We start from the raw sequence: 24,257 nt of genomic DNA, 5'->3' as shown, positions 1-24,257 counted from the left end.
CATCACAATCACATTGAACCCTAAAATAGCTAATCATCTGAATTTTCTCCCTACCCCAACCCTTCACTGAAACAAAAATGAAAATATTATCCAATCAAGTAATGTGGGCAAACAACTTGTGAACAATGTCCAGCCCCTGACCCAGGAAGAAACTGATGTTGAACTATTTCCAAGTTCTAATTCCACCCTTGGAAACAGGAAGCAGTGACAGCCTCCCAATTTTCATTGATTAACAGGTAACTGGCTAGAGGAAAGGTTAGGCTGCAAACTAGCAGATATGAGGGCAGGAGAGGAAGAGGTACGCCTGATTTAGTAAAACCAATGATGCATTACTCATAGAACAGGATAAGCTGGACAGGAGGGAAAAAGTACCAGGATAGCAAAAACTCTGGACAGAATTTTTAGTTGAGAGTAAGCCTGTAGCCATCGGAAAGCTCAAACTGATGCAAAAAGCTATTGGCTTTAATTTTTAAATCAGCTAGAGAATCAAGAGAAAGGGGCAAAAGCTCAAAAAGCTAAGTTGAGGATTACCAGATCAACTATGATCTCAATGAAAGGACAAGAGACTTGATGGGCCACATGGCCTACTTCTGCTCCATCTTATGGTATGATGGTTGTTGGATGGCCATGTTATCAATGGAAGAATTCTGCCAATTAGTGTCTTCACCCACCTCCACCACTCCCCCACACCCCCACCCCCAAAAGAATCTTCAGCTGCTTCATCAGTGCTTTTCCTATCATCGTCACCATCATTCAGAAGTAGAATTGTTAGCTGATGACTGTTCGCAACCCATGAGGTACTGATGCAGCCTATGCACTGAGAGATGGACATTACGCAGACTTGGGTTAGTAATATTTCTATTACAGTAATGCAATGCAAGTGTCCAATAAAAGAGAATTTAACTGTCTCTCCTTGATATTCAATGGCATTACCAATACTAAATCCTCCACCATTAACATGCTGGAAGTTACAATTGTCCAGAAATTGCATTGGAGCAGCCATAAACAGGTCATAAACATACAAGAAGAGATCAGGGTTTGGAATTCTGTGAGGAGTAATTCATTCCTTGTCCCTGCAAAACCTTTCAATCATCTTCAAAACAGAAATCACGTGTGTGATGGAATACTTTTCCCTTACTTGGGTGAGTGCAGCTCTAACAACACTCAAGAGGCTAATCACCATCCAGGTCAAAGCATCACACTTAACTAGCAATATTTACTTCCTCCACCACCAATGCAGTGGCAGCAGTGTGTACCATCTACAAGATGGACTCCAGTAACTCACTAAGGGTCCTTAGCAGCACCTTTCAAACCCATAACATCAACCGAAAGTGTGGTGCTAGAAAAGCACAGCAGGATTCTTGCAGCATCCAAGAAGCAAGAGAATCGACATTTTGGGCATAAACCCTTCATCAGGAATGATGCTTGTGCGTCAGGGTTGAGGGATAAATGGTAGGGGATGGGGATGGGGGGGGGGGGGGGGGAAGGTAGCTGGGAAAGCGATAAGTGGATGAAGGTGAAGGAGAGGGTGATAGGTCAGAGGGGGAGTGATGGGTCCGGAGGGCTGCGCTGAGTTGGAAGCTTGGGACTCGGATAATGGGGGGAGGAATGAGGAAACTGGTGAAATACATACTTATCCCATGTGGTTGCAGGGTCCCAAAGCGGAATATGAGGCGTTCCTCCTCCAGGCATTGGGTAGTATCGGTTTGGCAGTGGAGGAGGCCCAGGACCTGCATATCCTTGATGGAGTGGGAGGAGGAGTTGAAGTGCTCAGCCATGGGGTGGTGGGGTTGGTGGCTACAGGTGTCCCAGAGACATTCTCTGAAATGATTCGCAAGAAGACGTCCTGTCCCCCCACATAGAGGAGACCACACCGGGTGCAAAGGGTGCAGCAGATGACATTGGGGTGTGGACCTTACGAAGGAGTTGCGGAGGGAATGGTCTTTTCAGAATGCTAATGGGGGAGGGGAGGGAAATATATCTCTGTGGTGGGGTCCATTTGGAGGTGGCGGAAGTGGCGGAGGATGATGCGTTGTATTCAGAGGTTGGCAGGTTGGAAGGTGAGGATCAGGAGGATTCTGTCCTTGTTGCATTGGGAGGGGTGGGGCGCGTGAAGTGGAGGAGATGCGCTGGAGGGCATTGTCAACCACATGGGAAGGCAAGTTGCAATCGTGGAAGAAAGAGGACATCTGGGACTTTCTGTGCAGGAGCCGGCAGAATAAGGAATAAGGGTTGGCATTTTTATAGGATGTAGGGTGGGAGGAGGTGTAGCCTAGGTAGCTGTAGGAGAAGAGAACTTATTGAAATTACAATCATGAGCAAATTGGAACTAAGCTATCAGCTGGACCTGCAGGTTGACAATTCTGTGGTCTAGATACACTTCATTCTAGTGTCTTGTAAGAGATGGCTAATAAGTTATAAAATACATCTCTATCAACTTTCTGAATTCAGAAAAGGTTCCATCAGACTGGAAAGTAGCAAATACAATCTCTCTTTTAAACAAAGGAGGAAGGCAGAACGTAGGAAACTCTAAGCCTGTCAGGTTGATGTCAGTGAGGGGGAAATTATTAGAATTAATCATTAAAGGAACTATAGAGTCGCACTTAGAAAATTCAAGGTAATCTGGAAGAGTCAGCATGACTTCATCAGAGAGAAAGCAATTTAACTGATTTGTTATAGTTCTTTGAAGAGGTAATACCTGCAGTGAATAAGAGGGTACCTGCAGATGTACTATACATGGATTTCCAGATGGCATTTGCTAAGTGTCACATCAAACTGAATGTAGAAAATAAAAGCTCATGATGTAGAGGGAACATTGTTGTGGTTCTGTTCGCCAAGCTGGGAGTTTTTGTTGCAAACGTTTCGTCCCCTTTCTAGGTGACATCCTCAGTGCTTGGGAGTCTCCTGTGAAGCGCTTCTGTGCTGATTCCTCCGACATTTATCGTGGCTTGAAACTGCCGCTTCCGGTTGTCAGTTGCTGTCCGCTGCAGTGGCCGGTATATAGGGTCTAGGTCGATGTGTCTGTTGATAGAATTTGTGGATGAGTGCCATGCCTCTAGGAATTCCCTGGCTGTTCACTGTTTGGCTTGACCTATAATAGTGGTGTTGTTGTTGTGGTTCTGTTCGCCGAGCTGGAAGGTTTTGTTGCAAACGTTTTGTCCCCTGGCTAGGCGACATCATCAGTGCTCTGGAGCCTCCTGCGAAGCGCTTCTTTGATGTTTCTTCCGGTATTTATAGTGGTCTGTCCTTGCCGCTTCCGGGTGTTTCGTTGACTTTCCCTTAGGCATCTGTTGATGAAATTGCGCGGGTATCTGTTTTTGGTGAACACCTTGTATAGGTGTTCTTCTTCCTCTTTTTGTAGTTCTGGTATGCTGCAGTGTGTTGTGGCCCTTTTGAATAATGTCCTGATGGAACTTCGTTTGTGTGTGTTGGGGTGGTTGCTTTCATAGTTTAACGAAAGACAACGAAATGAGGACGTGCCACAACCCAAAGGACTGGCCACACTACCATACATCAGGAGCATTTCTGAACTGACAGCCAGACTACTGCGACCACTAGGACTCATAACAGCACACAAACCAACAGCCACGCTCAGACAACAACTCACCAGGACAAAGGACCCGATACCCAGCATGTGCAAAACCAATGTAGTGTACAAAATCCAATGCAAGGACTGCACAAAACACTACATAGGACAAACAGGAAGACAGCTAACAACCCGCATCCATGAACACCAACTAGCCATGAAACGACACGACCAGCTATCCTTAGTAGCCATACACTCTGATGACAAACAACATGAATTCGATTGGGACAACACCACTCTTATAGGGCAAGCCAAACAGTGAACAGCCAGGGAATTCCTAGAGGCATGGCACTCATCCACAAATTCTATCAATAGACACATCAACCTAGACCCTATATAATCGGCCACTGCAGCGGACAGCAACTGACAACCGGAAGCGGCAGATTCAAACCACTATAAATGCCGGAGGAATCAGCACAGAAGTGCTTCACAGGAGGCCCCCAAGCACTGAGGATGTCACCTAGACAGGGGACGAAACATTTGCAACAAAAACTCCCAGCTCGGCGAACAGAACCACAACAACGAGCACCCAAGCTACAAATCTTCTCACAAACTTTGTAGAGAAAACATATTAGAGTGGATAAAATGTGACTGTCTTGCAAAAAACAGTGGCTTAATGTATCTTCATCAGATAGGAGGGCTCTGCACTGGAGCCTCAATGTTTTCTAATTCATATCAGCAACTCGGTTGAGATTAGTAAAGTCATAATAGCTAGGCTTGCAGATGACACCGAGACAGTTAAAGAAAGTGTATTGTGAACAAGGCATAAACAGGCAGCAAAAAGTCGTTTGAGTCAATGGCAAAATCTGGCAGATGGTATCTAATGAAGGAAAATGTGAAGTTGTTCATCTCGGCTTGAGGAATAAAAAAGCAGACTATTACTTAAATGGTGGATGACTGCAGAATTCATAGGTGAAGAGAGATTTAGGTATTCTGGTGCATAAATCACAAAAGGTTAGTATGCAGGTACAACATATCAGCAAATAGGCTAAAGGGATGCTATATTTTACAATGAGGAAATTGAACATAAAATAAACATGTTTTCCTTCAGTTATGTTGGTCAATATTGAGACCACTAGGAGAAAGTGAGGTCTGGAGATGCTGGAGATCAAAATCAAGAGTGTGGTGCTGGAAAAACACAGCAGGTCAGGCAGCATCCGAGGAGCAGGTCAATCGACATTTCAGGCATAATCCCTTCATCAGGAATGAGGCTTGTGGGTCGGGGTTGAGAGATAAATGGGAGTGGGTAGGGTTGGGGGGAGGTAGCTGAGAAAAGTGAGGGAGAAGGTGATAGCTCAGAGGGGGCAGGGATGAATGGGTCTGGAGAGGGGTGCCAAGTTGGAGGCTTGGACCACACCGGGTGCAGTAGATGGCATGAGTAGAGGTATAGGTAAATTTCTGATGGATGTCGAAGGATCTCTTGGGACCTTGGATGGATATGAGGGGAGTGATTTGGATGCAGGTTTTGCACTTCCTGCAGTGGCAGGGAAAGATGCCAAGAGTGAGGAGTGGGGGGTGGGCTGGTGGGGGGTGTGAACCTAACGAGGAAGTCACAGAGGAAATGGTCTTTTCGGAACACTGGTGAGAGAGCGAAGGGAAATATATCTCTGGTGGTGGGCTCCATTTGGGAGTGACGGACGTGGCAAAGGATAATGCGTTGTATGCAGAGGTTGGTGGGGTGGGAGGTAAGGACCAGTGGGGTTCAGTCGTTGTTGCATTGGGAGGGGTGGGGTTCAAGGGCGGTGGTGTGTGAAGTGATGAAGATGCGCTGAAGGGCATCATCAACCATGTGGGAAGGGAAGTTGCAATCGTGAAAGCAGAAGGCCACCTGGGGCTTTCTGATGTGGAATTGGTCATCCTGGGAACAGATGTGGCAGAGGCAGAGGAATTGAGAATAATTGGGTGGTCTCCTCTACCTCAGAGAGACAGGACGGTTTCTTGTGGATCGTTTCAAAGAACATTTCTGGAACACCCGCATCCACCAATCCCATCGCCCCCAAATCTCCCACTCAGTCAAGGACATGCAAGTCCTGGGCCTCCTCCACCACCAAACTGTTACTATCCGAACACCCCATCTTCCACCTTGGGACCCTACAACAACAACACGGAATAAATGTGGATTTCAACAGCTTTCTCATTTCCCCTCTCCCCACATTATCCCAGTCCCAACCTCCAACTCAGCATTGCCCTCCAAACCTGTCCAGCACTGTCCCCTCTGATCTATCACCTTCTCCCTCACCTTCATCCACCTATCGCTTTCCCAGCTACCTCCTTCCAACCCAAATCCCCTCCCATTTATCTCTCAGCCCTGACCCACAAGCCGCATTCCTGATGAAGGATTTATGCCCGAAATGTCAATTCTCCTGCTCTTCCAATACTGAGACCTCATCAATTAACGTGTACTGTTTGATCTCCTTACTTAAAGAAGAATGTATATGCAATGGAGGTCATAAAATGTTCATGAGATTGATATCTGAAATGAGTGGGTTGTCTAATGAGGAAAGGTTGGTCAGATTGGGCTTATTTCCACTTGAGTCCAGAAGAGAGAGGGATGAATTGGTTTAAATACATAAGACTCTGAAGGTGGATGTGGAAAGGATTATTCCTCCCGTAGGTCAATCCAAAACTTGGGGGTTACTTTTAAAATTAAGGATCGCCCTTTTAGGACAGAAGCAAAATTATTTTTCTTTCAGAGAATACTATGACATTGGAACATTCCTGAGAAGGTGGCAGACGTAGAGTCATTGGATACTTCTAAGATAGAGCTGGATAGATCCTTGTTGAGCAAGGTAAATGGAAATGAGGATTTCAAAACACAACTAGATCAGCATGATCCTATTGGAGCAAACTCAAAGGGATGAATGAACAACCAAAGAGATGATACGAGCTAAATGTAAGGAAACGGAAACATGGGCATGGTACACAAATTTTTGAAAATAGTAGGAAACGTTACCAAAGTTGTTAGACCCAAATCATCCAGAAGCAGAAAACTCCATTGACGACTTCTCTCAGCCCACTTTTCTTGCATTCCATTTGCACTTCACATGCCTGGGATCAAATTGCAATATGGGAGGCTTCAGAAATGCAATACCCAACTAAACCCTTGCAGTGAAGGATCATCGCACTTGCCAAGATTAGGTGAATTGACTATGTTAAATTGCCCAGAATGTCAAGGAATGTGCAGATTGGGTGGATTAGCCTTGAGAAATACAGGATTACAGGGATAGGGTTGCAGGACAGATCTGGTGGGATAGTCTTTGGAGGGTCGCTGTTGATTTGATGAGTTGAATAGACTGCTTCGAAACTGTGATTCTGTGAAGCCAAATCCCTTTTTATAGCACAGATATTGGAAAGGTGCAAAAGTAAAAGGGTTGTTGCCATGGATGACTTTAACTTCCCTAATATTGATTGGAATCTTCTGAGTTCAAATAGTTTGAAATGAAGCAGTTTATTTGTCAGGTGTATCCAGGACAGGTTCCTGATGCAATATGTAGATCGGCTGACTTAGAGGGGAGACCATATTGGATTTAGTGCTTGGCAACAAACCATGCCAGGTGTCAGATCTCTCCGTGGGAGAGCATTTCGGTGACAGTGATCACAACTCCCTGACCTTTGCTATATGACCTTTACTATACTCATGGAGAGACGGAGCAGACGGTATGGGCAAGTAGTTAATTGGGGGAAGGGGAATTACAATGCTATTTGGCAGGAACTGGGGTGTCTAAATTGGAAATAGATGTTCTCAGGGAAATGCACAAGAGAATTGCGGAGGTTGTTTAGGAAGCACTTATTGATAGTGCTGGATATGTTTGTCCCACAGAGGCAAGGAAAGGATGGTAGGTTGAAAGAAATTTGGGTGACAAGGGACATGGAACATCTCGTCAAGAGGAAGAAGGAAGCTTACTTAAGGTTGAGGAGGCAAGTATCAGACAAGACTTTACAGGGTTATAAAGTAGCCAGGAAGGAACTGAAGAATGGATCTAGGAGAGCTAGAAGGTAGCATGAAAAAGCTATAGCGGTTAAGATTAAGGAAAATCCTAAGGGATTCTACACTTATGTGAGGTACAAGAGGAAGGCCAGAGTGAGGATAGGGTCGATCGCAGATGGTGGAGGGAACTTGTGCCTGCAGTCGAAGAAAATAGGAGAGGTCCTTAATGAATACCTTATATTCATTACCGAGAGGGACCTGGGCATTTCTGAGGACAGCGTGAATACGTTAGAACAGGTTGATGTTAGGAAGGAGGATGTGCTGGGAATTTTGAAAAGCGTATGGATAGATAAATCCCCTGGGCCAGATGGGATATACCCTAGCTAAAGTGAGGGAAGAGATTGTTGTGCCTTTGGTGATGATATTTGCGTCCTCACTGTCCACTGGAGTAGTGTCTGATGATTGGAGGGTCATAGAGTCATAAAGATGTACAGCATGGAAACAGACCCTTCAGTCCAACAATTCCATGCAGATCAGATATCCCATCCCAATCTAGTCCCTTGTTCGAGAAAGGAAATAAGGATAATCCTGGGAACTATAGACCAGTCAGTCTGAAGTCTGTGGTGGGCAAAGTATTGGAGAGGATTCTGAGAGAGAGGATTTAAGATTACTTGAAAAACCATAGTTTGATTAGAGATAGTCAGCATAGCTTTGTGAGGGGCCTCATTCAGAAAGTAAGGAGACATGGAATACAGGGAAATGTGGTGGTCTGGATACAGAATTGGCTCGCCAATAAATAGAGGGAGTGGTAGTAGATGGAAAGTATTCAGCCTGGAGCTCAGACCAGTGGTGTTCCACAGAGGTCTGATCTGGGACCTCTACTCTGTGATTTTTATAAATTACTTAGATGAGGAAGTGGAAGGGTGGGTTAGTAGGTTTATCAATGGCACCAGGGTTGGTGGAGTTTTGGATAGTGTGGAGAGATGTTGTTGGTTGCAATGAGACATTGATGGGATACAGAACCGGGCTGATAAGTGGCAGATGGAGTTCAACCTGGAAAAGTTGAAGTGATTCATTTTGGAAGGTCAAATTTAAATGCAGAATATATGGTTAACAGCAGGATTCTTGGCAGTGTGGAGGAAGAAAGGGATTTGGGGCCCACATCAAAGTTGTCACCCAAGTTGATAGGGTTGTTAAGAAGGTATATGGTGTGCTGGCTTGCATTAGCAGGGGGATTGAGTTTAAGAGCCGCGAAGTTATGCTGCAGCTCTATAAAGCCCTGGTTAGACTACAATTGGAATATTGTGTTCAGTTCTGGTTGCCTCATTATAGGAAAGATGAGAAAGCGTTAGAAAGATGCAGAGGGGATTTACCAGGATGAAGCCTGAACAGGAGGGCATGCCTTAATAAGAAAGTATGAGGGAGTTTGGGCTTTTCTCATTGGAGTGAAGAAGGATGAGAGGTGACTTGTTCGAGGTGTACAAGATGTTGTGAGGTATAGATAGAGAGGTAGCCAGAGACCTTTTTTCCCATGGTGTAAATGTCTATCACATGGAGGCATAATTTTAAGGTAACTGGAGGAAGATTTAAGGGAGCTGTCAGAGGTTGTTCTCTACACAGAGTGGTGGGTGTGTGGAATGCAATGCGAACAGTGGTCGTAGAGTCAGATACATTAGGGACATTTAAGCCACTCTTGAATAGGCACATGGATAATAGTACAATGAAGGGTGTGTAGGTTATTCTTATCTTAGAATAGGATAGAAAGCTGGCACAACAGAGGGTCAAAGGGCCTTTACCGTGATGTACTGTTCTATGTTCTAAACAGCCATATCTTAAAGATTCCAAAGCCTCACTGGAAAAAGTACAATGAGAAGGAAAGAGTGAAAGGTTAGGATAGCATGTACGTCAGGATAGAGTGGCAGATGCAGGTGAGTAAGGGAGTGCCACGTAGTGTTGGTTAGGTGAAACTAAGCTTGTGATGTTCAAAGGGCATAGAAAGGGGTGGGCAGGTGTCAGCTTGGACCAGTGAGTGAAGTCTGCGGACTGAGGTCAGGTCAAGACAGGGCAGAGGGTGAGGAGTTTTATAGTTACCCAGAAGTTAGAACACATTTTATTCTTTTAACCTTGCCAGTGTCACAATTCAGAACTATCAGAAGATTCCATCTTTAACTGAAGAGTTAAGAGACTTTTTGAAGGGTAATTAAATATCAGATGTTGGTGCACCAGGTTGGGGGTGGGTTCCCTGATGGATGGCAATGTACTCGAGCAGTTGCAGATTCTCCTTCAGGAAGAGACGGCTAAGACAATAGTTCATAAGTGGTAATTAAAATTGTCAAGGATTTCGCTAGAATAAATAAAACAAAACTCATTTGATATTGGCTGAAACACTAATACCCAAAGGATGTTGATTTAGGTGATTGGCTAAAGAACTGAACATTTGTTATACTGGTCTTGAAATGCCATGCCTGTTAGAGTGGTGGATACTGATTAAACTGTAGCCTTTGAAAGGGAATTTAATGAAATTGCAAAAATATAGCAAAAGAACAAAGATTGACACCAACTTTGAAAGAGCTAGCACAAACTCAATGAGCCAAATAGCCTCTTTCAATATCCCACTATTCACAAATTACAGAGCATTTAGTTAAAATTCATTTGGGCACAACAAAGCATATCACCTAGATAAATACAGGTGTGAATGAGGAGGAAGAAGCCCATCAAATCTCTGTTAATTAATCAGATGAATTATATTTTTTCAATGCATTGTATCTTGCAATGATATCATTGAAAAAGTACAATTCATCTGAAATAAGTACTATTTTTAAAGAAGAGACTTTTACAACATTCAAAAACATTTAAAATTTTATGAACTGTCATGTGTCACAGTAATGAGCACCTTAATAAAAAGATCACGCTATGTCTGAGACAGATGCAATGTACTGGCAAGCAATGATCTCCTTAACAAGAACAGCCTGCCAAAGGACCCCTTCTTCTTTCCTGAAATACTCTATTGCTGACAAGTTTCCAAAGCAGGCTTGACTAATAAAATACCTAATGAAAACAATCATCAGTTCTATATATCTGACCAGGTAAATTAAGATTTTTTGCCTCATCCAATCAACATAAAATTGCTGTTTCGCCAAATTACAATTCGATAATAAGCTACAAATATAAATGCCCAAACTAATTTAAAGTATGATTGGTGCAATGGCTATTTATGTAATATTCAGATGTAATAATGCTCCAAATTCTAAGATGTTGAGAAAATAATTCATTTGCTAGTCCTTTATGCTTTGATTTCAGTCACTGTAAAAATAGTGTATTTGAACTATTTCTTTGATTAAATTCAGTGTCACAACATATTCATGTAGAAGAAATGACATTGTAATTTTGCACAAAAAATGCCCATTTTCTTGTGCTTACTGTGTCACCAAGTTTTAGGGAGACAATGATTAGAGATGGTGTGGTTCCCTCAGGAGTGAGATAAAAGAAGTAGAGAGCAAATTGCTTCAAAGATTAATCTTTTAAAAGATTAGCTATTGATTAAAATTAATAAACAATAATATTTGAAAGTAAAATAAATTACACTAAAAACAAAGTTTTACCCATTTCAACAGTAACTATCTATAATGTGCTATCCATCACGAGGCGGATATTCATTCTTCCAGAAAAAAACAGAATATTGGTGTGTCCTTCAAACACTCTAAATAAATAGCAATCTTGATTTCAAATCTTTGAAGACTTCATGAGCATATAGTTACTCCTGGGTAACTATAAAGCTCCTCACCCTCTACCCTGCCTTGACCTGACCTCAGTCCCCAGACTTGACTCACTGGTCCAAGCTGACACGTGCCCTTTCCAATCCCTTTCATCATCACAAGCTTAGTTTCACCTAACCAACACCGTACCTGGCACTCCCTTGCCCACCTGCAACTGCCATTCTACTCTGACGTACATGCTATCCTAACCCTTCACCCCTTCCTTCTCTCTGTACTCTTTGGTGAGGCTTTGGAGTCTTTAAGATATGGTTCTTTAGAACATAGAACAGTACAGCACAGTAAAGGCCCTTCGACTCTCTGTTCTGCCAGTCATAAAATCATACAACATGAAGAGAGGCCTCTCAGCTATTTGGTGCCTGTCCTGGCTCTCAGACAGAGTTATACAATTTGTCCTACTCCTCTATACTTCCCCGTAGCTTTGCATTTTCTTTTCACTTTTTAAATACCTATCTAATTCCTTTAGAAAATACTATTAATTTTTCTTAAACCTACTATTTCAAGCCAGATATTCCAAAATGTAACAATTTGTTAAGTGATAAAAGGCAACTCTGGGAAAACTCAACATAAATTGGATAACCTCCATTGACTCTTACATAGCTTTCTTTGCTCCAAAGCTCCACAACATTAGCTTCCCCAGTCTCCGTACATAAATAAATTATCTTATCCCGGTAAAATTCTGTTAAATTCCCTCTGCATCTTCTGGAAGTTCCTTTCTAAAGTGCCTTAGCATTTGTTAGACACAGACCTCTAGCTGAGGTCTAACCAACGGTTTAAAAAACGTTCATCAGAACTTCTTTGTTTTTATGCTGCACGGTGTGCTTTCAAGCAAACAATGCACCATTGAATTGTCCTGTCATCTTCAAAAGTGTGTGCATGCAAACTTTCTGGACTCTAAGTACTTGTGCCCTGTTAAAATGCTGTCATTATCATTAGGTGCGCTTAATAAAAAAGACACTGAGATAAAGAGACTGGAAAGAATGAAAGGGAAGATCAAATAAACCCGGGAACAATCATGGAAAGTTTGCAGACATGGCTGCTAAAAATTGGAAGATCAAGAGAGGTAATGAGTTGCACATTAGTAAAAACAAAGTGCAGAAAAATTCGGCAGGTCTGGCAGGATCTGCGGAGAGAGAAACAGAGTTAGATTTCAAATCCAGTATGACTTTTCTTCAAACTCTTTCTGTTTTTAATTTTCAATTTCCAGCTTCCAAATTATCCTTCTTTCAATGAGTTGCAAGGAGTTATAGTCCTATGAAACTATCAGTCACTGAGACCATTTTTAACATAATGAGGACAATGGAAGGAGGAAACGTTTTTGCAATGGGTCATGCGCACTTTTGGAGGAACACGATATTAAAAGATTTAGAAATCATAACTCTAAAAAATACATTCCAAAACTTTGTTACACTGAAGTCAAATCCACATGCAAGCTAGGGGAGATGGCAGCATTGTGATAACATCACTGGACAAGTTACCGAGGTCCAGGCCAATACTCTGGGAATACAGGTATACACCTCACAATGACAGCTAGTGAAATTTCAATAAAATTAATACATTTGGAATATAAAGCTAGTCTTAGTAATTGAGACCATGAAATTACGATTGATTGTTATAAAAGCCATCCAGTTCACTAACTTTAAAGGGAGGAATTCTGCTGCCCGCATATTGTCTACATGAAACGACAGACTCCTAGAATTGGGTTGACTTGTAACTGCCCTCCAAAATGGCTCAGTAAACTACTCAGTTCAACGGTAATTAGGTTGAGAAATAAATGCAAGCCACGTCAGCGATGCCCACATCCCATGAAAGAATGAAGGTTAAAAGGAAACACCAGCATAATACAGTATTGACGCTGATGGCAAGAGTTAATAGGAAAACTAGGATGATAATCCCTGTCTGGCATAACAGTACTGACATTAATTTGGTTCATACTTCCGAATGATGATGGTCTCACTGAAAACTGATTTATTCAAATAATTTCTAATTCCAGGCAGGAAACTTAAACTGCCTGAATCTTACCTTCTATTACCATGATGTCAGATAAATTGTCTTATGCAAAATGAAACGTACTTGGAAATCATATTCGAAACAGGTAACATGGCAAAAAATTTAAAACTTATGTAAAATATTGAACTATGTTAGCTAGCAATTGTCAAAGTACATTTTATGAAATATTTCTCATAGTTAATTCAGACCTGGCCATGGAGGTTACTTCACCTCCAAACCAAACAACAGGGAAGCAATATATTTGGATAATTAAGGCATGACCTGCAACAAACCATTGAACTGAGGATCAGTGGCATCCAGAAAGGTTGCATCAGACTGGACATGGGGGTTGGATCTAGCAGGGTCAGGTCCAGTGATGCCACTTCAGATTGTATTCTTGCCTCGACCTCAAATCATGTGGTGAAGGAGCTCAGTCAGAGTCAGAAGTGATTTGGGGATCCATTTAAAAGTTACTCAGGAATTACAGCTGGATTGTGATCCTTCATCTTTCCTAGGTAGCTATTAGGCTTCAGTAACTCAAAACCCTCCAAATTCTCCAACTTTAATGGACTCTTTCTGAGAATGTCAGGTAAGATGAATTGACCTTCGGAAAATTAAATTTAGAACACAGAACAGCACAGCACGGTACAGGCCCTTCAGCCCTCGATATTATGCCAACCTTTTATCCTACTCTAAGATCAAACTAACCTACATACCCTTCATTTTACTATCATCCATGTGCCTAACCAAGAGAAGCTTAAATGTTCTTAATGTATCTGACTCTGCTACCACTGCCGGCAGTGCATTTCACACACCCAACACTCTATGTAAAGAACCTACCTCTGACTTCTCCCCTAAACCTTCCTCCAATAACTTTTAATTATGCCTCCTCATGATAGTCATTTCCATCTCGGGCTATCCACTCTATCTATGCTTTTCATCATCTTGTATACTACTACCACCACTTATCCTTCTTCATTCCGATGAGAAAAGCCCAATCTCCCTCATCCTTTCTTCATTAGACATGCCCTCCAGTCCAGGCAACACCCTGGTAAAACTCCTCTGCATCCTCTCCAAAACTTCCATATCTTTCCTAAAATGAGGCGACCACAACTGGACACAATATTCCAAGAGTGGTCTAACCAGGGCTTTGCAGAGCTGCAGCATAACCTTGCAACTCTTAAACTCAATCCCCCTGCTAATGAAAGCAAACACACCATACGCCTTCCTAATAACCCTGTCAACTTCCGTGGCAACTTTGAGGGATCTATGGACGTTAACCGAAAGATCCATGTTCTTCCACACTGCCAAGAATCCTACCTTTAACCCTATAATCTGCACTTAAATTCGACCTTCCAAAATGAATCACTTCACACTTTTCCAGGTTGAACTCCATCTGCCAATTCTCAGGCCTCGCTCTGCATCCCGTCAATGTCTCGTTGCAACCTCCAACAGCCCTCAACACTATCCACAACTCCACTAACGTTCGTGTCACAGGCAAACTTACTAACCTACGCTTCCACTTGCTCATCCAAGTCATTTATAAAAATCACAAAGAGCAGAGGTCCCAGAACAGGTCCCTGCAGAACACCACAGGTCACCGAGCTCCAGGCTGAATAATTTCCATCTATTATCATCCTCTGTCTTTTATGGGCCAGCCAATTCTGTATCCAGACAGCCAAATTTCTCTGTATTCCATGTCGCCTTATGCTCTGAATGAGCCTACCATGGTGAACCTTAATCAAACGCTTTGCTAAAATCAATTAACACCACACCTACTGTGATACCTTCATTAATATGTTTTGTCACATCCTCAAAGAATTGAATGAAGTTTGTGAGGCGTGACCTGCCTCTCACAAAGCTATGCTGACTATGTCTAATCAAACTACGTTTTTTTCCAAATAATCACAAATTCTGCCTCTCAGAATCCTCTCCAATACTTTGCCCACCACTAACATAAGACTGTAATTCCTAGGATTATCCCTATTCCCAATCCTGAACAAGGGAATAACATTTGCCACCCTCCAGTCATCTGGTCCTATTCCAATGGACAATGAGGATGCAAAGATCATTGCCAAAGGTGCAGCAATCTCTTCCCTTGCTTCCCGAAATAATCTTAGGTATATCCTGTCTGGCCCAGGGGATTTATCTAGCCTCAAGTTTTTCAACTTGACAGAACAACCCTCTGTGTTAACATCAACCTCTTCAAGCATATCACACTGTCCTCACAAATCACAAAGTCCCTCTCACGAGTGAATACTGATGCAAGGTATTCATTAAAGATCTCCCGTACTTCCTCCGCTCCCAGTATAAGTCCCCTCCACTATCCCTGATCAGCCCTAACCTTATCGTGGTCGTCCTTTTATTCCTCACATAAGGGTAGAACTATTTGGAGGTTTCCTTAATCCTACCCGCCAAGGCTTTTTCATGCCCCCTTCTAGCTCTCCTAAATCTATTCTTCAGTTCCTTCCTGGCTACCTTGTAACTGTCTAGAACTCTGTCTGATCCTTGATTCCTCAACCTTAAGTAAGGTTCCTTTTTCCTCTTGACTAGGTGTTTCACATCTCTTGATCCCCAAGGTTCTTCCACAATCACTTCCTTGCCTCAGTAGGACAAACCTATCCAGCACTTGCAGCAAGTGCTCCCTAAACAACCTTCACGTTTCTGTTGTGCATTTCTCTGAGAATATCTGTTCGCAATTTATGCTCCACACTTGCCCAATAGCATTTTAATTTCCCCCTCCCCCAATTAAATACTTTCCAATGCTGTTTGCTCCTATCCCTCTCCAGTGATCACAGCTCCTTGAGCTTTACTATCACTGAAATGATCTCCCACCAAGAGATCTGACACCTGACCTGGTTCGTTGCCAAGCACCAAATCCAGTATGCTTCCCCCCACCACTCAGTTGGCCAATCTACATATTGAGTCAGGAATTCTTCCTGGACACACCTGACAAAGTATGCCCCATCCTAACTATTTGCACTAAGGAGGTTCCAATCAATATTAGGGAAGTTAAAGTCACCCATGATAACAATCCTGTTACTTCTGCACTTTCCAAAATCTGCCTCCCAATCTGCTCCTCCAAGTCTCTGTTCCTATTGGGGGCCCAGAGAAAATTCCCAATAAAGTGACTGTACCTTTCCTGTTTCTGACTTCCACCCACCCATAGTGACTGAGTAGACAAATCCTCCTCGATGAACTCACTTTCTGCAGCTGTGTTACTATCCATGATTAGCAATGCCACTCCGCACCTTTTTTATCTCCCTCCCTATTCCTTTTAAAAACATCTAAATCCCAGAACATCCAACAACCATTCCTACCCCTGTGATAGCCAAGTCTCCATAATGGCCACAACATCGTAGTTCCAAGTACTGATCCATGTTATCAGTTCATCACCCTTATTCCTGACACTACTTGCGTTAAAATAGACACACTTCAACCCATCACACTCACTGAAACTTTGCCCTATAACTGTCTACCTTTCCTCTCAGACTCTACACGTTGTATCCACTGTTCACCAGCTACCCCATCGTCTGATCCAGAGCACCGGTTCCCAACACCCTGCCAAATTAATTTAAATCTCCTGAGCAATTCCCAGAGAAACAGCTACACTGGGGATTCTGCAGGCTCTGACACACAACTCCAGTCAGCACTGCTCCAATGACTCTCTGACCATCAGAATATCTGGGGCAATTTTTGTATGGGTCAAGCTGGACATAAAACATTTTAGCAAAACATTCTATAGATTCAGTCAGCATTATTTTTGGGAGACTAAAAACAATTTTTCCATACGTTTTCAGCTATGTCAAAGTGTCTCAGCCACAGTTTGGTTTCCACTGTATCACAATTTACCAAACTAACATTATCGAAATACATCATTATCCTCTCTCCTTACACTTCATTTGTGATTCCATTTGTTAACCAGCTTTGACAAAAGCCTCAAGGTGTTAGTTATCAACACAATAAAGTAGCTTTCTGTAAAATCTTTACTGAAATCAGACCCACCCCAACTGAGAAGAAATTCAATACTTTAAAAATGTCACAGGCAAAAATAATGGTGTTATTATTCCCCAATTAAAATTTATGTGGGTGGGATTTCATAAATGTAAAACATAGATAATTAAAACAAGACAATATGGCAAGCTTTCATAATGTCAGCTCATCAGTTGAGAGAGTGTATGCAGCTTATTTAGTTAACAGTCTGCATAAACATTAAACACAGCAGGTATGCGAAAATTAAGAGATTGCTTGTTTCTACCTGTTGATCAGTGTTAACGCTGTTTGCATGCAGCAGCACAAGAAACAAAATAGCAATTCTAATGTTGGAGTGCCATTGGAATAATATGGCTAGGTTGACAGAAATGTTGACTAGGAGAGAGAGGGAGAAGCTTTCCAATAAATGTTCACTGATCCATTATGACAGTCAATCAAAATTTTGAATAAGAATCCATGGCATGTATTGACATAATCTCTAGTCCAACCATCTCTATTCATTTATAGACCCCCACCAGTTCGCATCGAATATTTTCATGTTAAGAATCGATTTTATTCAATTATAATCCCCTCCAATCCAAGAAATAATCTTAACTTTTTGAACAATGCCAACTTATGCTCAGAGCATGCTCTAAGCAATCTGTTCAGGCATGAACACTTCTGAAGCAGCTGTAATGACAGAAGCCAAGCATAGCAATTTAGGGGAGGACAAAGTTATCTTCAGCAATGAACGAGGTCTAGGATATTCATTGGTTTTATTATGACAAAGTTATGGACGGTGAAAAGCTGATTCAAGATCAACAACTGTGTTGTTGGGGCTGGGGTGATTGGGATGGAATGAAAGTTTAAGAGGTTGAACAATAAGGCTACTTGAGTGGTATCTTCCAAAGTCAGCATGGTATAAGTCAGGAAAATACTTTGGATCTGTCCAATTAGCACAACCATAACAGAAATTGCTGGAAAATCTCATCAGGTCTGCCAGTATCCACGAAGAGAAATCAGAGATAGTATTTTGTGTCCAGCGACCCTCCTTCAGAACTGACAGCAGCTTGGAAAAGGATGGTTTTTACACAGAAAATGGGATGGTGGTAGTGGTGTTTGTGTCTGTGTGCGTGGGGTTGGGGGTGGGAGGATGGTGGGGGTGGGAGATAGAGCCCAAAGAGAGAGAAAACCAGTTGGACTGACAGAGGAGTGGCTAAAGGGCTAAAGGTCAATCTGGAGAAATGAATAGCTGCTAATGGGGTCTATTAGTGACTGACAGCGTGACACCAACCAATGTAATGTCAAGGTCTGGAGTGTGGGAGTAGAGGAAAGCATGGGGAAAGATGCTCAAGCCCTAAAATTGTTGAACTCGATATTAAGTCCAGAAGGCTGCAGGGTTCTCAAGTGGAAAATGGGGTACTCCTCTTCCAGCTTGCACTGAGCTTTACTGGAGTACGACAGCAAGACTGAGACACGGATACGGGCTATGGAAGATGGTGCGCCAAGCAACTGAAAGTTCAGGGTCTTTTTTTGTGCACAGAACATTCTGCGAAGCAGTCACCCAGTCTGTACTTCTTTTCCCCAATGTAGAGGAGATCATATCGTGAGCAGCGAGTACCATAGACTAGATTGAGTGAAGTGAAGATAAAACACTGGTTCCCCGGAAGGTATGTCTGTGGCCTTGGATACTGAGGAGGAAGAAAGTAAAAGGGCAGGAGTTTCACCTTCTGTGATTGCATGAGGCTGTGACAACGTGTTAAGAGTGAAGGAGTGGACCAGGCTGTCCTAGAGAGAACAGTCCTTGCAGAAGGCTGACAAGAGAGGACAGGGGAATATGTGTCTGGTGGTGGCATCCTGCTGGAGGTGGCTAACGACCCTCTGGATGTGATGTGGATGTGCCAGTGTTGGACTGGGTGGACAAAGTCAGAAGGTCACGCAATACCAGGTTATAGTCCAACAGATTTATTGGAAATCAGAGTGCTGCTCCTTTGTCAGGTGATTGCAATTTCAAATAAACTTGTTGGACTATAACCTGGTGTCAAGTGACTTCTGCCTTTGCATGTGGATACTGATGGGATGGTAGGTGATGACAAGGGGGACACAATCACTGTTGTGGCAGGGAAAGAGGTCATGGCCAAATTGAGGGAAATGGGTCAGAGCCAGCTGAGGGCTCTGTCAATGACAGTGCCAGGGAATCATTGGTTGAGGAAGAAGTTGAACATTTCAGTTGCTCCCCTACTGAAGCTGGCATCATTAGAACAGATGCAACAGAGATGGAGGAACTGGAAGATTGGAATAGAATCTTTACAGGAAACAGAGTGTATAGTCAAGGCATTTGTGGGAGTAAGTGGATGGATAATGGATATTAGTGGCCAGTCTATCCTCAGAAATGGAAACAGAGATGTCGAGGAAGGGAAGGGAAGAGTCAGATAGACCAGATGAAGATGACAGCAGGGTGCAAATTGGAAGCAAAATAAATAAACTTTTCCAATTCCAGATAAGAGAGGAAAGCAGTACCTAAGATGTCATTGATAAACCAGAGAAAGTTGTGGCTGGGGGCTGGAGTAGGACGAGAACAAGGACAACTATATGTGGTGTTGAAGAAACAGCAGCTCAAGGAAATAACATAGCATGGGGCAACTGATCAGTGATATTTAGGCGAGAGGGGTCAAGGAAACAGAGAATGGAATAAGGAAAACTATCAATAGAGAAAGATGTCAAAGTTGAGATAGGATGCTTTCTTTCTGGTCAGCAGCCATTATCAAATTCAGGAGCAAGAAACTTAACAGCATTCGAAACAGCAAGTCTTTTGATGCAACATGGCAGAAGCTGTTGCAGGGAGTTCCAGGTACAGTTGACAGATCTGTGACTGACCAAACATGACATCAAAGACTCCAGTTTCAGCAGATCTCTGAAGTTCGCCTGATGATAAGTTCCAGACTGAAGGTGAAAAACAAATACAAAGACCAAAGAACAGCACAGCACAGGAACAGGCCCTTCAGCCCTCCAAGCCTGCACTGCTACATTTTGCCTTCCCATGCTAAAACTGTCTTCACTTCCAGAATCCATATTTCCCTTCCTATTCATGTATTCATCCAGGTGCTTCTTGAATGCTGCTGTTGTATCTGCTTCCCCCACCTCCTGGTAAATCTTTTCTGTACCCTCTCCAAAACATCCACAGTAGTGTGGTAACCAGAATTGTACGCAATATTCCAAATGTGGTCTAACTAAATCTCTATAAAGTTGCAATATAACCTGTCTATCCTTATACTCAATACCACTTCCAGTGAAGACAAGCATGCCATAAGCCTTTTTTATTACCTTACCTGCCTGCGTTACCACCTTCAATGATCTCTGTACCTGCACACCCAGATCTCTCTGCATATCAGTACTCCTAAGGGTTCTGCCATTCACTAAACAATTTCCACCTGTACTTGACCTTCAAAGATGCATCACCTCACATTTGTCCAGATTTAGCTCCATCTTCTATTTTTCTGTCTAACCCTCCATATCCTGCTGTATCCTTGTTGAATCTAGGGAGCTGTAACTTTGGGATTAAAGTGCTCACTTTTGTTCATACCTTAACATTTTTCTCCTCTCTTTTGACCAGTTTTGGATTGCCAGGATCCACCACCTTGCTTTTAATTCCTTCTGGCAATTTGAAGGTGCTCTGTATTGCTCGATCAGTTGATTCCACATTGCTAGCAGCCATTAATTGCTTCAGAAATATTCAGCAAAACACTGCAAGACAAATGAAAGAAAGGTCAATGCAGTTTTAAGTCAAACAAGAGAAAGGATCCCAAGAAGATGCTGCTCTTCCCGAGTGCAAGATCACTGTGGTAAATTGCCACATGCTTAAGATGGTTCAAGTTGATATCTCTGTGTACTTATCAACATTCCTGATATTTTTCCCAGTCAAAAAGTGTGGTGCTGGAAAAGCATAGCAGCTTTTCCAGCACCACACGTTTCCACTCTGATCTCCAGCATCTGCAGTCCTCACTTCCTCCTGATTTTTTTTCTAAACTGACTGAAACTTTTGATAGAAACTCGTAGTTAGTGATCCAGTAAATTCAAAGACTGAACTAATTATATAAATAAAACAAAGATCAGCAGGTGCTGAAGAAATTAAATAAAAACTAAAATCGTGAGAGCTCAGCAGATCTAGCAGCATCTGTGGAGAGAAAGCAGAGTTCAAAACTAGTCTAATGTAAGGGGAAAATTTTAAAAAGGACCCGTGTGGTAACTTTTTCATGTAGAGGGTTGTACATGTACAGAACAAGCTGCCAGAAAAAGTGATACAGGCAGTTCCTCTTACATTATTTAAAAGGCATCTGAATGGTATATTAATAGGAAGGGTTTAGAGGGATATGGGCCAGGGCTAGAAAATGGGCTAGAAATAGTTCACACTAGGATATCTGGTCAGTATGGATGACCAAAGGGTCTGTTTCCATGCTGTATGACTCTGTTAAGTCCAGCGATCCTTCTTCAGTTAGCCACGTAAATACTGTGAACACAAGAGCAGGTCAGAGGCTAGAAATACTGTGGTGAGTACTCAACTTCTGACTCCACAAAGTCTGTCCACCATCTGCAAGGCACAAGCCAAGAATACTGCCCAATTGCCTGCATGAGTGCAGCTCCAGCAACACTCAAGAAGATGACAACATCCAGGACAAACCACCCAGTTTGATTGGCACTATGTTCACTCTCTCCACCACTCACCTTCAGTTGCAAGAGTGTTCACTGCAGAAATTCACCAAGGCCCCTTTGGCAGCATCTTCCAAACCCTCGACTACTACCACATTGAAGTCAAAGGTAACAAATGTGTGGGAAAATCGCCACCTGCAAATTCCTTCCAAGTCACTCACCATCCTGATTTGGAACTGACAACTCTAAAGAAGAGTCATGCTGAACTCAAATGTGAGTTCTGTTTCTCTCTCTCCACTGATGCTGCCAGGTCTGCTGTGTTTCTCCAGCATTCTTTGTAATTGTTTTTGAAATAAAACAGTACATTTTTTACATTAGTGTTCCTATCAGAATGCAGGAAAGGAGACTGTAGTCATTTGGTCTTTAGGCCTTTTTGGCAAAGTCAACCTGTTTGCTGCAAGTTGCCTTAAGTGAATAGCTTTGTATCATTCACCAACTTCAGTAGCACAGGTTGCTTCAAGCCAAATGTACCAGTGTCCTACAGACAACAGCATCAAAGCCTTCAACTTTCTAATTTCACAAGTTATCTATTCTCTAGCATATTGTGACGCTTTCCTTCTCAAACTCCTTTCTTCTTCAATATTCATCTATCCCTGCTGCAAAGAAGCATATCTGTGCGGAAATATCACTTGCAAATTTATGTGTTCTGCTTTTCTTGTTTTAAAATGATAATAAAATAATGCACATTTTAAAATGAAGATAAGAATGTGCTATTTCACTGTCTCTCACAGAAGTTACGCATTGCATAGCAACTACCAACAGGCAACCTTAGCTTAGCTTCCCATGGCTCATTGTTGACAGAAAATAGTAACCACAGCTACAGCCACTGAATTTTTTGCACTCAGATAACTCACAATTTTTGTATCAATAAAAAATGACATTTTATGTGCCTGGAAGAAACAATAAAATTTAATCAGAAAATAATAATGTGAAATTAAAAGTACACCCTCTTTGTCAACATTATTTAGATAAAGTTACTTCAAATGACAGTGACCACACACAAACATACAAATTAAGAGCAGGAATAGAACATTCAGCCTCTTGAGGAGAGGAAGTGAGGACTTTAGAAGCTGGAGATCAGAGTCGAGAGGGTGTTGCTGGACAAGCACAGCAGATCAGGCAGCATCCGAGGAGCAGGAGTAAATGTTTCAGGCAGGATCCTTCATCAGGACTGGATAATAAATGCTCGTCCAGCCAGTGACACTCATAAACCATGTGTGAAATAACAGTTGCGGAGATTTTACGGCATGGAAAGCGGCCCTGCGGCCCATTGTGTCCATGCCGGTCATCAAACATCATCTATTCTCACCCCACTTTCCAGCACCTGTCCCGTAGCCTTGTGTGTAAATGGTGTTTCAAGTCTTCATCCACATAGTTCTTGACTGCCTTGAGAGGATGTTTGCCTCGACCAGTCTTTTAGGCAGTGAGTTCCAGGTGAAAAAAAATCCTCAAATCTCCTCCTAACCTCCAGTAAACTGTGTCCCTAACTTGCCAGCCCACTACCCTCGGCTGTTGTACCTCAACCAGACAGCCCCACACACCCACCCCTCTCCCTTCTGAGGAAAATGGAAAACAAATGTTGCCTAATAAAACTAAAAATGCTGAGGGTAACTTTATCCACCTGGCTCATACCCTGAGGAGGGTAAATAACCTCTACAAGTGGGCACTCAGTGGCTCCTCGGCGTCGCTGGCACTGTGTTCTCCACCCGGCCGCCGACACCATGGCAACGCGCCGCCGCTGCTCACGTCCACCCGCTAGTATCGGGCCTCCCTATTGGAGGGCACCGCGTCACGTGAGTCATCTCCGCGGCAACGGGGCAAGCGGTCCTCGGGTGCCCGCCCGCCATGTCGCCTGCGCCTCAGGGCTCGGTGTCCGAGCACGGCCGCCAGCGGCCGAGGTGAGTCGCTGCATCACTTCGTACCCCGCCACTGGCCGGATAAACGGTTCTGATGAAGAGTCACCTCAACCGAAAGGCCAACTCCGCTTTCTTCCCACACATGCTGCCAGACCTGCTGAGTTCCTCCAGCAATTTCTGTTTTTGTTGTCAGCATCCGCAGTCTTTTTGTTGTTTAATTGCACTGTCAGCCTACACCACCCCTGTTGGTCAAACCGCCCCCGACCCCCAATACCATTGTAACTACTGCATTCAACAAAACTGTTCACAAAAATACACTGGTTTGTAATTGTCACACTGATCCCGAGTAGCCAAGGTGATTAATCTTTTGCAGGTTATGGGCAACACCAGAGTTATTTTGGAATAAATCTCAATTTTTTTTTCATTTGTGTATGGGGTGTGAGCAT

General features: G+C 42.9%; 1 protein-coding gene across 1 annotated transcript in view; it reads right to left on the bottom strand.

Annotated features, from left to right (window-relative positions):
- Window positions 1–23,678, bottom strand: part of hydin (HYDIN axonemal central pair apparatus protein) — an 888,678-nt gene extending 865,000 nt beyond the window's left edge. The window contains exons 1-3 of the mRNA XM_060837518.1: window positions 23,577–23,678; window positions 20,832–20,969; window positions 20,126–20,191 (exon numbers count right to left, since the gene is read on the bottom strand). Coding sequence (XP_060693501.1) covers window positions 20,126–20,191; window positions 20,832–20,969; window positions 23,577–23,678 — 306 coding nt within the window. The remainder of the gene's footprint in view (window positions 1–20,125; window positions 20,192–20,831; window positions 20,970–23,576) is intronic.
- Window positions 23,679–24,257: the final 579 nt, after the last annotated feature.

This window comes from Hemiscyllium ocellatum, chromosome 17 (assembly GCF_020745735.1).
Source record: "Hemiscyllium ocellatum isolate sHemOce1 chromosome 17, sHemOce1.pat.X.cur, whole genome shotgun sequence".
Lineage (NCBI taxonomy): Eukaryota > Metazoa > Chordata > Chondrichthyes > Orectolobiformes > Hemiscylliidae > Hemiscyllium > Hemiscyllium ocellatum.
The sequence above is the reverse complement of the archived record's forward strand: the minus strand, read 5'-3'. Positions and strand labels throughout refer to the sequence as shown.